The following is a 17567-nucleotide window of genomic DNA, read 5'->3' on the forward strand; positions in this document are numbered from 1 at the left end:
AAATGGTTTTCTGTACAAGTTCGAGGCCCAATTTGGGTCCTCTGAACTCATGAGAAAATGGCAGCACACACTTGTAGTCTGAACCTAAAGAAAATTATCTGAATTTGACCTCTGACCTCTCTATAAGCCCATCCATGTGCACAATAGAAAGAGACTTCTTAAAGCACTATCACTATCCTACAACATTTTCAGTCACATTGTTTGTTTCACAATGAAACAAACGGTATTTATATGTTTGTTTTCAGAAAACCATAGTTAAGCATAGAAACAAATTCATTGGAACAATTTTTTGGCTGATATTACTTACAGTACACATCCACACGTATTGACTTTATTGCTGGGGACCCCAAGCCATTCTCAGCTTTACAGTAATATCGGCCTCCTTGGTGTCTCTGAATGTTTGTAATCCTCAAAGTTTCATTGAAGACACTGGAGTCTTGGAATCTGTCAGAGGCGCTTCCTGCTGTTTTGGTCCACCTGATCTGAGCAAGCATCAACAGAGATTGTTACTTTAGGCTGGTTTTCTATAGACAATCAAAAAGCAGTTAGTCATCTGAAGAGATGCCATTTAGAGTCGCTGTGCCCCTTTTCCATCATGTTAGTGGGAAATTAAAATATATGTACCCAATTGATTTCCAAAATTGCAAGCACCAATGTCTTCACTTTAGAGTGCACATCCTTTCTATTCAGCGGCATGAAATTTATCAATACTCTAATCAGGTTGAAGGCAAAACATAGTAGAAACATGATTCGGTTTCTTTGTCTATTGAGCATTTCAATTTTTCTCATATATTTCTGAACTTTGGAAAGTACATTTTATTATTTAGAAGAAATAGACTCTCATTTCATTTTGGACATGCTTCATCATTTTATTTAGAAATTTCTTGTTGGTTTAGATAATGTAGGCACATTACCATAATGGCTTATTGAGATTATGTATAATTTTACACACCTGGTTTTTAAAAGAGATTTTTTTTTTTATTTAATGGCTTTGCTTTAATAAGCCTACAAATGATTCGCTATTTTGAAAATTGGAATTCACTTTACATCAATAATTATTTTCAAAAATGTGTAAACTTTTTCAAGGAGTGCAATCCTATTAAACTGTCAAAACAATTTGAATATCAAAAACCATCCATTATAAACAATGCCATTCTTTTAAACACAGCTGTGCACAACAGATTTTGTGGTTGCTAGCAATTACTAGTGGTATTCAACTTAAATTTTGTGTGTTTTCATATATGAAACCTGAACAAAGCCACATGCTGATACTGTATAATGTTACAAGATAGACAACAAAATCTTCTTGTTTCTGGTTTTCTCTTTGCCTTTCCTGTTCATATATCTTTTAAAATTATTTAGGTTTGGAAACAACCAATTGAAATAATGCTCTGCTCATATATGTAAAGGAATATATATGATGAAACAGGCAGAAGCTAAAGTGGGAGTTTTCAAGCTTGAAACCATATAATGTCACTCTTTGTAATGTTGCTTCTACACACTGTACACTAAATCCATAATGGAATGGCATTGAGCTGTCTTGAAACAGTTTGACATATGTGAAATATCAAGATAAGTATAATGTTTATTCTATGCTGTAAATGCAATAACAATGTTACCTAGAGATCACTAAACTAAAATAAATAATGAACATTTATTCAAATCTTTGTGTATGCATGGAAAACTTCAGAAAGTAAATGTACAATTAATAGCCAAGCATTTTGCTAGTTATCTTAGCTGAACAAACTGGAATGATCATCATCTTTCTGATGAGACATCTAGCATTTTCTTTTCATTTAAGTTTTAATATCTATATTATAAAAAATAAGGAATATTTGAATGAATGAAGATTTTGGTTTTAGGTAGAGATTCTTGTCCTGTTGAAGAAAATACACTGTTGTCTTTGGTATAGCACACACTAAAATTCTAGTTTCTATAGAGCAGTTTTTTAAAACATTTCAATATTATATTAAAGCCGATGCAGAAAAATTGTTTCAGAATACAAAAGGTCTGAACTCAAGATAAAAATGATCTAGATTTATTTGTAAATTATGTTAATATACATAATTTCTTTGGACAAATTTGCTTTAGTAGTACAGATGGATAAAGATAGATGGAGAAGTCTGTGAGAGAGACTGGATGGAGATCAGTAGAGAGAGGCAATCAAAATACAGAGAAGCAAAAAATATTTCTTTAAAAACTCAAAACACCTAGACATCCTTAAAAGTTGTTGAAGTTCCTAAATTATTTTGTTCTTCTTTATTTACCTGTTTATTTATGATGCTTTAAAAATCAGGTTTTAAAAGTAAAATTACATTACCCTCCTTCCTGCCTAAAGCTTCTTGACAGTACCCTCCCAATGAAACCCCCTCCAAGTTCTTCTTATTCTCAAGTTGGCAGCCGATTTTTCTCTATTATTGTACATAAATAGGTAGCTAAGGACATACATACATACATACATACATACATGTGTATATACATACATACATATATGTGGGTCCATGTGTGCATCTCTCTCTCTTTCTACTTATCTCCCTGTGTATGTATGAGTGTATGCAATGCAAATTAATATTAAGTTTGTGATTTCATCTGACTGTGGTTAGAATGACAAAGATCAACAAGTCTCAAGAAAACAACGATAGTGACATGGAGAAACAGAAGTCCTCGTTCACTTTGGTATGGAGAAAATTGCTGCAGTCCTCCTGAAATGACTGTGTAGGATCCCTAAGAATCTAAAAATAAATCTTCTACATGCCACACTCATTGACACATGCCCAAAGGACTCAAAGTCATGCTCCACGAATATTTGCTGCCACCGAATTCATAATAGTCAGGAGATGGAAACAAACTTAATGTGCTACAACATATAAATAGATAACAAAATGTGGTAAATATACATATATACCAAAAAATATATATCAACTGTAATTACTTATTCATTTATTCTTAAAATAACAGATATTGTTAATCTACACAATCTCTGTTTTAGATATATTGTTAAAGCTATGCCATGTTAACATAAAAGATCAAAAATTACATCTCCCTAAACAAATGAATGACAAGTTTAGGGTGCTATGATTTTCTTTAGTATCAGATTAGTGTAACCACATCAGTCCAGTCTTATATCAGCTCCTGCATGGCTTCAATTCAAGGTGTTGTTTTTTATTGATGTGATTTTTTGCAAACATACAAAAAAAATCTGAATCCACACATATTAGTCAGAAAGGCATGATTATGCAAAAGCCTATTCAAAGAATCATCTACCGTCCTAACTAAAACTCCACACGTGGTAGGTTTTCAGCATTTTTGCACAGTATAATCTACAACCATATGGAAAGACATTCTATGCTCCATTATATGAAGACCCATCAGTCACTTTTGTTCTTTGAATAAAACTTTCGTTTTGTATTATTTTTAACATTGTACATTAGTCATTGATACCCACTAAGCTATAATTGTCTAAGAAATGTTACTTACTATTACCAAATTTCACCATTGTAAAATATGATTGAGAACACATATAATAGTTTTCTCTCCAGTCTCTTCATTAGGGCCTTTAAAGGTCAGAAAAACATTATATTAACTTTCTCAAATTGTAATTTTTCTCTTATGACTGTTATATATTTAAATCATATATCTTTACATTATACATTATAAAATCACACACACACACACACACACACACACACACACACACATATCTTTATCTTTTGAGAAGAAAGGGCATTACATTCATCTAAAAATGTTGAGAAAATGCACAACTGAGTCACCACCTTTTAAATAGTAAACACAGTTTAAATAAAATAGTAAAAAAAATGAAGTGGCTAGTATATTTAAAAACACAACCACATTAATTCCTTTTCTTTAGAGTACCAGTTTTTGCCAACAATAAGTTCTTTTTTTTTTTTAAAGAGATTTTCAGAGTAAAGTATTCAAGATTCAGGAAGTTAACATTGTTCATTTCTGTGGAATTACCAGATATATTTAAAAGCATTGTAGTCTTGTGGTAAGCATATTGCAGTCAGGGATAAAGGTTTATAGTAAGTTGATATCCTTGCTTTTCCTTTGAGCGACATTTGCTCACCATTCAGTTGCTTTGCACCATCATTGCATGGGCAACACAGCAACAAAATTTCATTTGTCCTGAAAATCAAGGATCACAAGACACCCTAGAGAGGTTCAAAGTCACCACCTTGAAAACACTTTCTGTTAAAAGTACAGAGGCATTCAATACTCCTCAGTTGAGATTTCTTTGTTTAGCTCTGTACCTCATATTTTAATAGGATTACTTGATTCTCTAGAGTCTAACTTCCTGAGTTCTTTGTATATATTGGATACTAACCCTCTATCAGATGTGGGATAGGTAAAGATCTTTTTCAATCTGTAGGCTGCTGTTTTGTCTTTTTGACAGTGTCCTTTGCCTTACAGAAGCTTTGCAATTTCATTAGGTCCTATTTCTCGATTCTTGATTTTAGAGCATAAACCATTGTTTATTGTTCAGGAAAATTTCCCCTGTGCCCAGGTGTTCTAAGCTGTTCCCCACGTTTTGTTCTCTTAGTTTCAGTGTACCTGGTTTAATGTGGATATCTTTGATCTACTTGGACTTGAGATTTGAACAAGGAGATAGGACAAGATTTATTTGCATTCTTCTGCATGCTGACTGGCAGTTGAACCAGCACCATTTGTTGAAGCAGCTGTCCTTTTTCCATTGAATATTTTTAGCTCCTTTGTCAAAGATCAAGGGACCATAGGTGTGTGGATTCATTTCTGGGTCTTCAATTCTATTCCATTGATCTACCTGCCTGTCTCTGTACCAATACCATGCAGTTTTTATCACAAGTGATCTGTAATACAGTTTGAGGTCAGGGATGATGATTCCCTGGAAGTCTTTTTATTGTTGAGAATAGTTTTTGCTATTTTAGGTTGTTTATTATTCCAAATGAACTTGCAAATTGGTCTTTCTAACTCTATAAAGAACTGAGTTGAAATTTTGATGAGGATGGCATTGAACCAGTAGATTGCTTTAGGCAAGATGACCATTTTTACTATGTTGATTCTTCCAATACATGAGCATGGGAGATCTTTCCACCTATGAGGTTTTCTTCAATTTCCTTCTTCAGAGATTTGAAGTTCTTGTCATACAGATCCTTCACTTGCTTGGTTAGGATCACCCCATGTTATTTTTTTATTCTTTGTGACTATTGTGAAGGGTGTCGATTCTCTAATGTCTTTCTTGTCCTGTTTATCCTTTGAGTAGGGGAAGACTACTGATTTGTTTGAATTAATTTTATAACCAGTCACTTTGCTGGAGGCGTTTAACACTATTTTAAATATAATCTATAGTGAGTAAGTGAATCAGAATAGTAAGATTAGACCAAACGCTCAGGCCATTTGCCACCGGGAAAAGGAACAGCAGAGATCAAGGGACACAGGCCTAGTGAGTTTGAACTGTGAACAGCCGGGGCAGAGAGGGCTAAGCCTGGTGTGTGGAAAGTGTGCCCCCCCCCCCCAGCCCCATTGGTTCAAGGGAGTAGTAACTCTGCCGTTGGGACTCAGGTGTCTACCCAGAAGGCCCTTGTGTGTAGAACGAATGCTTAGGCCACTTGCAACAAGGAACAGCAGAGATACAGGGATGCGGGATAGATGGGAACCAATCACTGACAACAAGACCAATTATAATCACAAAGAACAAGATGGCAAGAGGAAAGCAAAAGAACTTAACCAATGGAAACCAAGACAACTAGGCAACATCAGAACCCAGCTCTCCCATCACAGCAAACAGCAGAATGCCAAACACTCCAGAAAAAGAAGACTCAGACCTGAAATCATACTTCAAGATAATGATGGAGATATTTAAACAAGAACAGAAAGAAAAGTATAAAGAAATAAAAGCTTATGAAGAGGAAACATGAAAAACACTCAAACAAATCAAAGAACTAAAGAAAAACAGAACCAAAGAGATGAAGAAATTGAAGAAGAAATTTAAAATAAAAATTGATTTTCAATGCATACTGTCAAGCCCTTGAAAAAAATCAAGTACTGACTAAAAAACATATTCACATGGTTTTATGTAAAATTTATTTTAATGTCTGAAAAAACAGTACTGACAAAAATGTATAATTTTAAGCAAAAAATGTTTAAAATCTTTACATTTATCTTTGTTTTGCAAAATAAAGTCGTTTAAAAAAATAAAAAAAAAAAGAATGATCATTATGTAAAGTTCTAGCCTCATGGTCAGAACGTTCTGAACTTTGTATCTTAATTCCTGAATGAAAACTTAAAGTACAAAGCTACAGGCATATTTCATCCCTACAGATCTGAGGATTACAACTGTTCTGTCACAATAAAGTTATTATCCACAGAGTACTTCTCACAACCAGACTCTTCAGAAAGGACTCTGTGACACTGCCAACTGTGATGTTGGTACTGTCTGCTTATGACCAAAGCACCACTAAAAGCGTATTTGATTGGGGTTAAGTAGATTGTGTTGCTACTAACCTTTGTGAGATGATTGGCCCACCACAATTCAATTAACGTTGCTGAATTTAAAATCTACTTCTATGAAACATTGTATTTCTTTGAGCGATTAATAAAATCTATGTTATATCAGTGAAAAAAAATTGAAACATACAAAAAAAAAAAAAAAAAAAAAAACCACTAAAAGAGACAACCCTTGAGGTAGAAAACCTAAAAAACAAACCAGGAGTCACAGATACAAGCATCTGCAACAGACTACAAAAGATGGAAGAGAGAATCTCAGGGGCCAAAAAAAAAAATATTGAAAACATAGACAAAATAGTCAGAGAAGATGCAAAAGCCAAATAGCTCCTAACCCAAAATGTCCAGGAGATCCTGGACAAAATGAGAAGACTAAACCTAAGTATAATAGGAATAGAAGAGGGTGAAGAATATGAACTAAGAGGCACAGTAAATATCTTCAACAAAATCGTAGAAGAAAACTTCCCTACCCTTAAGAATGAGATGACTATGAGCATAAAAGAAGTTTAGAAAACTCCAAATAGAGTGGACCAGAAAAGAAATTCCTCCTGACACATAATAGTCAAAATGCCAAGTGCTCAAAGCAAAGAAAGAATACTAAAAGCAGTATAGGAAAAAGGTAATGTAACATATAAAGGCAGATCAATCAGAATGATACCCGACTATTCAACAGAGACTATGAAAGCTAGAAGATCATGGACAGACATCATGCAGCCCCTAAGAGAACACAAATGTCAGCCCAAACTGCTATAGCCAGCAAAACTCTCAATCACCATAAATGGAAAGACCAAGATATTCCAGGACAATACTAAATTTGCACAATATCTGACCACAAACCCAGCACTACAACAAATTATAGGTAGAAAACCCAATACAAAGAGGGAAACTACATCATAGTAAAAACAAGAAAATACCTAAGCAAGAAAACCAAAAGAAGAAATACACACAGACACAATTCTACCTCTCAAAGCAAAAATAACAGGAATCAGCAACCACTATTCCTTAATATCTGTTAAAATAAACGGACTCAATTCTTTGATAATAAGACATAGGCTATAAGACTGGATACATAAACAGAATCCAGCATTTTGCTGCATACAGGAAACTCATCTCAGAGACAAAGACAGACACTATCTCAGTAAAAGGTTGGGAAAAAGTCTTCCAAGCAAACGTCCCAAAGAAACAAGCTGGAGTAACCATTCTAATATCAAATAAAGTATATTTTCAACCAAAAATTATCAAAAAGATTACTCATTACAGGGAAAATTTGTCAGGAGAAACACTCAATCCTTAACAAATATGCTCCAAATACAAGAGCACCCATATTCATAAAAGAAACCCTACTAAAGCTCAAAAATATATTGCACCTCACACAATAATAGTATTAGACATCAACATCCCACTCTCATTAATGGACAGATCATAGAAACAGAAAATGAACAACTACTCAGTGAAACTAGCAGAGGATATGAACGAATTGGAATTAATAGATATCTACAGAAAATTTCATCCTAAACAAAACAAAAGAATACACCTTCTTTTCAGCACCTCACCGCACCTTCTCCAAAACTGACCATATAGTCAGTCAGAAAACAAGTCTCAATAGGTATAAGAAGATGAAATACTCCCATGCATCCTATCAGACCACTATTGTCTAAGGCTGTTCTTTAATAACAACAAAGACAACAAAAAGGTCATATACACAGGGAAACTAAACAATTCTCTATTAAAAGATACCATAGTCAAAAAAGATAAAGAAATAAATTAAGGATTTTCTAGAATTTAATAAAAATGGAACCACAACATACCCAAACCTATGGGATGCAAAGAAAGCAAAATTGAGAGGAAAACTCATAGCTCTGACTGTTTTCAAAAAGAAACTGGAGAGAGCAATCACTAGCAACTTGACAGCACAGTTGAAAGCTCTAGAACTAAAGGAAGCAGATACACCCAAGAGCAGTAGATGGCAAGAAATAATCAAATACAGTGCAGGAATTGACTAAATAGAAACAAAAAAAAAAAAAAAAAAAAAAAAAAAAAAAAAAAAAAACATTCAAAGGATCAACAAAACCAAGAGCTGGTTCTTTAAGAAAATTAACAAGATTGATAAACCCCTAGCCAGACTTATAAGAGGGCAAAGAGTGAGTATCCAAATTAATAAAATCAGAACTGAAAGTGGAGACATAACATCTGAATCTGAGGAAATTCAAGAAATTATCAGATCCTACTACAAAAGCCTATACTCAACATAGCTGGAAAATCTGGGGAAATGGATGAATTCCTAGACAGATACAAGATACTAAAGTTAAACCAGGACCAGGTAAACCATCTAAATAATCCCATAACAACTAAAGAAATAGAAGCAGGCATTAAAAGCTTCCCAAGCAAAAAATGCCCATGTCCAGATGGGTTCAGTGCAGAACTCTATCAGATATTTATTTACGATCTTATACCAATACTCTCCAAACTATTACACAAAATAGAGTCAGATGGAACACTACCTAATTCAATTTTTGATGCCACAATCACATTCATTCCAAAACCACACAAAGACCCTACAAGAAAAGAGAACTTCAGACCAATCTCACTTATGATCATGATCATTGATGAAATTTATTCAACAAAATCCTTACAAACTGAATTCAAGAACACATCAAAATGATCATTCACAGGCATCCAAGGCCTATACCTAAACATAATAAAAGCAATATACAGCAAACCCTTAGCCAACATCAAATCTAATGATGAGAAACTTGAAGCATTCCCACTAAAATCAGAGACTAGACAAGGTTGCCCATTCACCCCCTACCTCATCAAGGTAGTACTGGAAGTCCTGGTCGGAGCAATTAGACAGCAAACGGAAATCAAATGGTTACAGATTGGAAAGGAAGAAGTAAAAACATCAATGTTTGCAGATGACATGATAGTGTAAGTAATGACCCCAAAAACTTCTATAGCTGATAAACAAGCTCAGCAAAGTGGCTAGATATAAAATTAACTCAAACAAATCAATAGCCTTCCTCTACTCAAAGGACAAACATGCGGAGGAAGAAATTAGCTGAAAGATACCCTTCACAATAGTCACAAACGATATGAAATGCCTTGGTGTGACTCTAACTAAGCAAGTGAAGGACCTGAATGACAAGAACGTTAAATCTCTGAAGAAGGAAATCAAGGAAGATCTCAGAAAATGGAAATATGTCCTGTGCTAATGGACTGGAAGCATCAACATTGTAAAAATGGCCATCTTACCAAAAGCAATCTATATATTCAGTGCAGTTCCCATCAAAATTCCAACCCAATTCTTCATAGAGTTGGAAAGAGCAATGTGGAATTTCATCTGGAATAACAAAAGACCTAGAATAATTGAAATCCATCCTCAACAACAAGAAAATATCTGTATGAACCACCATCCCTGACCTCAAGCTATATTACAAGGCAATGTTAAGAACTGCATGGTACTGGTACAGAGATAGGCACATGGATCAGTGGAATAGAATAGAAGATACAGAAATGAGCCCTCATATATATGGTCACTTGATTTTTGACATAGGAACTCTAAACATTCAATGGATAAAGAAAAGACTCTTCAACAAATGGTGTTGTTCCAACTGGCACTCAGCATGCAGAAGAATTACAATAGACCCTTTCTTATCTCCTTGTACAAAGCTCCAGTGTAAGTGGGTCAAAGATTTCCTCATTAAACCAGGTATACTGAAACTATTAGAAGTAAAGTAAGGAAAACCTTAGAACACATAGGCACAGGAGAAAATTTCCTGAACAGAACATCTATGGCTTGTACTTACCAACCCCACATCTGATAGAGGCCCAATATCCAATGTATAGAAAGAACTCAAGAAGTTAGACACCAGAGAATCAAACAACCCTATTAAAAATGGGGTACAGAGCTAAACAAAAAAGTTCTCCATTGAGGAATAAAGAATGGCTGAGAAGCATGTTAGGAAGTGCTCAACATCATTAGTCACCAGGGAAATGAAGATCCAAACAACACTGAGATTCCACCTCACACCAGTCAGTATGGCTAAGATCAAAAATACAGATGATTGCAGATGCTGTTGAGGATGCGGAGAAAGAGGAACACTTCTCCACTGTTGGTGGGGTTGTAAACTGGTACAGGAACTCTGGAAATCATTCTGGCAGTTCATCAAAAAATTGGACATCGTCCTACCTTAAGACACAGCTGTTCCACTTCTGGGCATATACCCCAAGATGCTCCAACATACAATAAGGGCGCATGTACCACAATGTTCATGGCAGCCCGATTTATAATAGCTAGAAGCTGGAAAGAATCCAGATGTCTTTCAGTTGATGAATAGATACAAAAATTGTGGTATATTTACACATTGGAGTATTACTCAGCGATCAGAAGCAATGACTTTATGAAATTCTTAAGAAAATGGATGCATCTAGATAATCTCATCCTGAGTGAGGTAATCCATTCACAAAAATACAGACATAATATGAAGTTACTGATAATTGGGTAATAACCCCAGAAAGTTCTGCTCACTCCAGAACCAACTCACAGATTATATGAAGTTCAAAAAAATCAAAGGCAATAAAAAAAGAAAAAATCATTAATCTTTTCACACCAAGAAAACTTTGACTATTTCCAGGTTACATCTTGTTTTACATGTACTTTATGCTCATTGTAACTAGTAAGATTTGAATGTATACTATTAAACCTTTAAAAAATCAAGCACTAACAAAAATGTATACATATACTTTTATGCAAAAACACTTTAATGTACATTTATCTGTCTTTTTAAAAAAGTTCAATTAAAAAAAGCAAATATATGAAATAAATATTGGAACTCAGAAAAAAAAAGAATAGCAAGATTATAAAGTTGGGGTCTAAAATGAAACAAAATGAACATGAGGCAGATGAAAGTTTTCATAGCAATTTTGTCTGAAGATATTCATAAAATATAGAGGAAATAAACTTAGTCTCCCAGTCAGAAATGATGATAACCTACTCAGACTTCAAGAATAAAATGTCAAAATTCTTTTCATAAAATTTTATGAACAATGGGATAGGTGTAAATATACTAAATTTAACTTAGCAATTGTCCCACTACAAGTTACTGTTTTATTTTTAAGAACAGATAAAGTGAACCTACTGAAAAGATTTAAAAAAATACTGCAAAGATACAAAAATCCTGAGAAGAGAGGCCAATTTTGGAGTACTGGCTTAATATGCTTCAGGTGCTGTGTCCCATTTACAGAACCAACAAGAGGGCAATAATGTGTAGGACTGGAAACAAAACTGACTTCCCAGGGCTACTGAAGTCAAGGGTCTAGGAAAAGAACATACCACCACTACTGTGTTAAATTGGCATCCCTCTAAAATCTATTCAAAATATTTGTCCCTATAGCCACAGGTAAGTGAAGTCCTCGCCACATATGTATGAAATGTCTCTTTTCAACTGATAGAGACCATTACAAAAGTTCACAACCAACTATGACACAGAAATACAGAGTCCAATAGACACGCCCACAACATCACTTCTGAACCTAAGACTCTGGGATCATCTGAAAGATTGTAAAAGTCAAAGGAATATGGAGTTTGCTGTGAAACATTCTCCAAGAAATTTCAGAAAGTACACCCACAAAGTCTCACTAGAATGGCTGCCAAAACAGGACCTGAAGTAGGGTACCCTGTAGATGTGGTTGTACAGAGAGGGCAAGCTCATGAAGCCTCAGCCTTTGTCAAAGAATTACAAGTAAGGAAGGAGATCGGGGAGTGGGAGCAACGGTCTCCTCCATGGACAAGCACACAAGCTTGTTATCTGATGCCATGTGACCACGCCTGAAAGCATGTTTATAAGTAACATTAAGTACTTTGCAGACTCAGGAGGTTATATTTATGTGGTGTGTGTGTGTGTGTGTGTGTGTGTGTGTGTGTGCAATATGTGTCATTGTATTCTTGTTTTTCTATTAAAATAATTCCAAACTAAAATTATTTAATTCAGAATTATATATTTTATGGGCTGATCCCCTGGTTTTGCTCTTTAATGAGACTTTATATATACAAAAAGAGCGCATCTTTTGATGCTTCTCACAAGTTTGGTATTAGCCCACTCTTCATAAGTCTCAGTTTTGGAAGTTCTTGGAGGTGATTTTTTTTTTCCTCCCAGGAACTGTGTGACTGTCCTGGGAACTGCCTTTGGTTGTAGGTCACACATTAACTAAGACAAGAACAATGCACAGAGGCAGACTTTCCCTCCCATGCTAGGACTATAGTATTCTATTCCCGATAGGCAAAGTTCTACAGTAGTAGACATGTAGTTTCTCTGATTCAGTGTTACAGTGAGCTAGCCTTTCATAACAAATCGGATTTTCTGCCAAGTAAAAAAACACCAGAGGCAGGTAGATATTTGTGATTTTGAGGCTAAACTGGTTTACAGAGCAAATTCCAGGACAGCCAGGGTTACACACAGAAATCTTGCTTTGAAAACAACAACAACAACAACAACAACAACAAAATGATAAATGATAAAAAAGGAATATTTCTCTGTTAATTTGTTTGACCTTTAGTTTTGTTGTATAACTTCCTTGAGTGTGATATTAGGAAATTCTGTTTTACAAAAGAGCATACATGGGCTGTTCAGTGGCTCCCAGAACATATAAGGCAGATGACTGTCTTTTATGGTCCCAGTGAGAGAGGACGCACCTAATCCTGTAGAGACTTGATGCGCTAGAAAAGGGAGATGCTTGGGATGTTGAAATGGGGATGGGAGGGTTGATGAAAGGGGAGCGGAGATGGAATGAAGAACTTTTAGACAGGAAATAGGGAAGGAGGGCAATATTTGGAATGTAAATAAAAAAATTAAAAGGATTTAAAAGAATAAGTTCTTCTATTTTTTGAGATTATGATTACATAATTGCTCCTTTCCCTTTCCTCCCTTCAAATCCTCATTTTTTATTTCTTGGCTCCATTTCAAATTGTTTTTACATATATATGGGCACATATAACACTATATATATATATATAGGGGAAGGGGAGGGAGAGGGGGAGGAGAGGGAAAGGGAGAGGAAGTGTGAGAGAATGAGCCAACAGGAGAAAATTACCAAATTTAAACTTGAGTTAACTAACATTCAGACACCTAGAACCAGTTTCCAGGCTACCCCCCAATAGGATGTGCATCTAGCACCAGTTTCCAGGTTACTGCCCTACAAATCTGGACCTACAAGCCTGTCCTGACACTTCACTCCCTAACAGCCACCAATCAAGAGGAAACCAGAAGTTAAGTTTGTGTTTTGGATCACAGCACCAGCCAGTTATGATAAAGGCCATAATGGCTCCTAATCAGATGTGTACTAGGATAGATACTCCTTTCTGGAATCCATAAATGCTTGGCTGAAACTAAGCTTAGGACTGTCCCCTCCCGATCTCCCATGTTAGAAATGGTGGTGGCTCCCATTCTGAAGCTTGAATAAAGAAACCCTAATGTGATTACATCAGATTCAGATCCTTGGTGGTCTTTTGGGGTTCACAGACAGTTCCTGACACAACATAAGCAGTTTTGTAGACTAACATTTAATAATTAAAACTTCAATACTTGTATTATGTCATTTGTACATGTTTTATATGCTACATATATATATATATATATATGCACATTATTTCATACACTAACTGTATATGATAATAATAAAAGGCTAGAAACCACCACTGAAACTGAAGGCAGGCTTAAAATGGTCAGAGAAATACGTAAACTGAATCACTCATATTTAACAGTAAAAGATAAAGAAAACCACTTTTCAGTAAAATAAAGATTAGGACAGACACTGAGCAAAATTTTAAAAATACAAAAACACCATCAAGAAATGCAGTTTTAGTGAGAAAACCAATCAGTCTTTTCAGAACTAGGAAGTTAGGTAATACTTGGATACTAAACGATAATAAGTATACAAAGTAGAGTCCATACATATCTGTTTTCTTATGCTTTTAAAAACTCTCTAAATTCATTATATAACTGAGAGGAAAGTAAATCCTTATCAAGACTTTTAAGGAGTGATAGCTCAGATGACTGGATTTGATTCAGTGTCATTATAAATATGGGTTTTATGAGATCTGCCTGTTTATTGTGCGTAGAGCATTCTGCCTGCATGTACGCCTCCAGGACAGAAGACGGTGCCAGATCTCACTATAGATGGTTGTGAGTCACCATGTGGTTGCTGAAAATTGAACTCAGAACCTCTGGAAAAGCAGTCAGTGCTCTTAACCAACCACTGAGCCATCTCTCCAGCCCCCCCCCCCCGTTATAAAAAATATTTGAAGGGGTGTCTGGGAAACACAACCACTGTGTAAAGACAAAATTTGAGCAGAAATTCCTTGTGGTAAAATCAATATATAGAATGCTATTTGTGGATAGAAACCTAATTACTGAGTTAAAGCAGTCCATAGAGGAAATAGAAAATTAACAACCATATGTATGAAGAGATGAATATATGAACAAATAGAACTTCTCTAATCAATACGGGTTAACTGGGCACTACCCTAAATTACTGAATGTTCAACAAGATAAATAGAATTTGCTGGTATTTTAGTCATTTTCTTGGAATATCTTGTATGAGAAGATGCCATAGAAAAGGTGGTGGCCTTTAGGATAAACTGGGCATAAAACACATGAATATGGATCCATGAGTGATTCAGTGCTGTACCACTAGCACTTAGAATGAATATATGTATGCATATGTATATGTATATGTATATATATATATATGTATCACAACAATAATATTTAAATTAAAACTCATGGATCTGTGGTATTTAAAGCCTTGGAACAAGTAACTTATAAATAAGTAAGATGCCCTAACAGTACTTATACAAAGGGAAACATAGTCTATGGTAGGTAACATGATTCTAATGTGTTAGGCCTCCCAATGTGTATTTTATTGTTCTATGACACTATGTAATTGGGAATTTAGTTTCTATGGGGACATTTCTCTTGTTGTGATGTTTGATTTCAAGTGGAGGACAAAAGTTATGCACCAACTAATCCAATCTCTTACCTAGAATATAGAAAGAAGAAGATATAAGGATACCTACTAGTGATTTTTACAAATTCTGATAAGGTGCAATTTAACATAGTTGAATCGAAATACTTAGCTATAAGTAAGTTGGGAAGATAAACATTTCTCTGTGAAGAGAATCTCTCTGTTATAATCTAATGTTGCTATAATTTTGAAAAACACAAAATGGTTGTTTGGAACAATTACTAATTCTAGACATGGGTCAAGCATAATTTTGAATTTTCAAATAAATTAATTATTAATTGTTCTTATGTTTAAATTCTATTACAACTGCACAATATAAGACATCTTTAAATAGAAAGAAGAAAAGAAAGGAGATCCACTTAGGGTTCAGACTACAGAACCTAACTTAGGACAAAGTGAGTCTTAAAAATAAAATCTTGTTCTGAATTTTGATGTTATGAAGTCACCAGAAAGGTAAATATCACTTTGCATAACTTTAAATGAAATCTATGTTCTCTCAGATAATGCTATAAAATCATTAAAATGCTAAAACACAGATAATAGCATAAATTGTCTGGTTGTAATAAACATATTATGCAGATGGTACACAGAGAGCGTGAACTTAGATCTCAGCATTGCTGAGACCTAGTTTCTGTCCTTTCACTGCTACCAACCACATGAGGATCCTTCAACTAGAATCGCCTTTTATTAGTTGTTAATAAGTAAATTCAAATATACTGAGGACAGTCTACAGAGGGGAAGCCAGGTTTGCCAGAAAATTGGGCAAGCTAGGTTTGGGCACTGAAAGAGCATCCTGCAGCAGGAAATATGGCCAGAAAAGAAATAAGGTAAAGCATCAACTGAGCTGCCATAATTATCAGGAAATTTGGTGCCAGAGTCATGAGAGACTGACCTGAATGTCCAAGCATCAGCTTGAAAGGGTAAAAAGGAATATCCAGGGTGGCAATTATGAGCAGGCAGTGTTCATTAGAGCTTTGAAAATAAAGGTTATCCTCATGTCTTCTGCTGGTATCAGGGAAAATTACAGAGAAATAAGTTACTTCTGAATTATTTAGTATAATAAATATAATACTGGATGGGATATGGCTCTAGATAATGCAGGTTAAATTTTTAATAAATTTTATCAGTCTGCAATGAGTTATGAAACCACAGCACTTCTGTTTCTAATTCTGCTTTTGTAAGAATTACAATTTTCTGACAACATAATAAAAATTTAACCTGAAAATTTCTATGTACAATGAATAAAATTCTGGCTGTTTTATTTGTTCCAAAACCAGACTGCTAGGAACCATGATTTCTGCTCTGATTATATGCACTACACCTACACATAATATATAAGCTTAAAGCATTCTAAACATGTTTGTGTATGATACATATATTTACACACATTCATCTACATTTATACTCACATACACATTCATTCACATTTAGACATAGAGACATACACATGAAAACACTCATATGCTCCCATACAAAATACTTACTCTCTCACAAAGAGATAGGAGCAACAGGGTGGGTGAGTTAATACCCTTATCCCTCCACTAAATGGGGTGGGGGTTCCTGCCTGGCTATAGGTGGTGGCCATGTCAGGATCCATATGCCCACTGCTAGCTGGGAATCTCAGCTAAAGTCACTCCCATCCCTGGGTCTCTGGCACATCCTAGAAATGGCCCCCAAGCTCCACACCTACCAGCTCTCAATGTCTATCCATTCTCCTCTCCCTCTGTCCTTCTGTTTCTCCCCACACCTGATCCCAAAACATCCCCCACTTTTCCCAGTCCCCTCTCCCACCCAATTTCCTCCCTCCATATACTTCCTATGACTATTTTATTTCCCCTTCTTATGAGATTCAAGAATCCTTGCTTGGGCATCCTTCTTGTTTAATTTATTTGGATCTGTGTAGTATAGTGTAAATATCCTATACTTTATTACCAAGACCCACTTATAAATGAGTACATACCATACATGCCATTTGGGGTCTGGATTACTTTGCTCACACAGAAGATACTGATGGAATAGCCAACAAATAATTGCCCCAATGTGAGACC

The 17567-nt window shown here is 35.1% G+C and overlaps 1 protein-coding gene across 2 annotated transcripts in view; it reads right to left on the minus strand.

Moving 5' to 3' along the window:
- MDGA2 (MAM domain containing glycosylphosphatidylinositol anchor 2) overlaps positions 1-17567 on the minus strand; it is a gene marked incomplete at both ends in the record, with an annotated part of 768432 nt that overhangs the window by 326318 nt on the left and 424547 nt on the right. For both annotated transcript variants that reach the window (XM_080937304.1, XM_080937305.1), the window contains one exon: positions 308-482. In XM_080937304.1, coding sequence (XP_080793430.1) covers positions 308-482 — 175 coding nt within the window. The remainder of the gene's footprint in view (positions 1-307; positions 483-17567) is intronic.

The sequence above is a fragment of the Micromys minutus genome (assembly GCF_963924665.1).
Source record: "Micromys minutus genome assembly, chromosome: 1".
Lineage (NCBI taxonomy): Eukaryota > Metazoa > Chordata > Mammalia > Rodentia > Muridae > Micromys > Micromys minutus.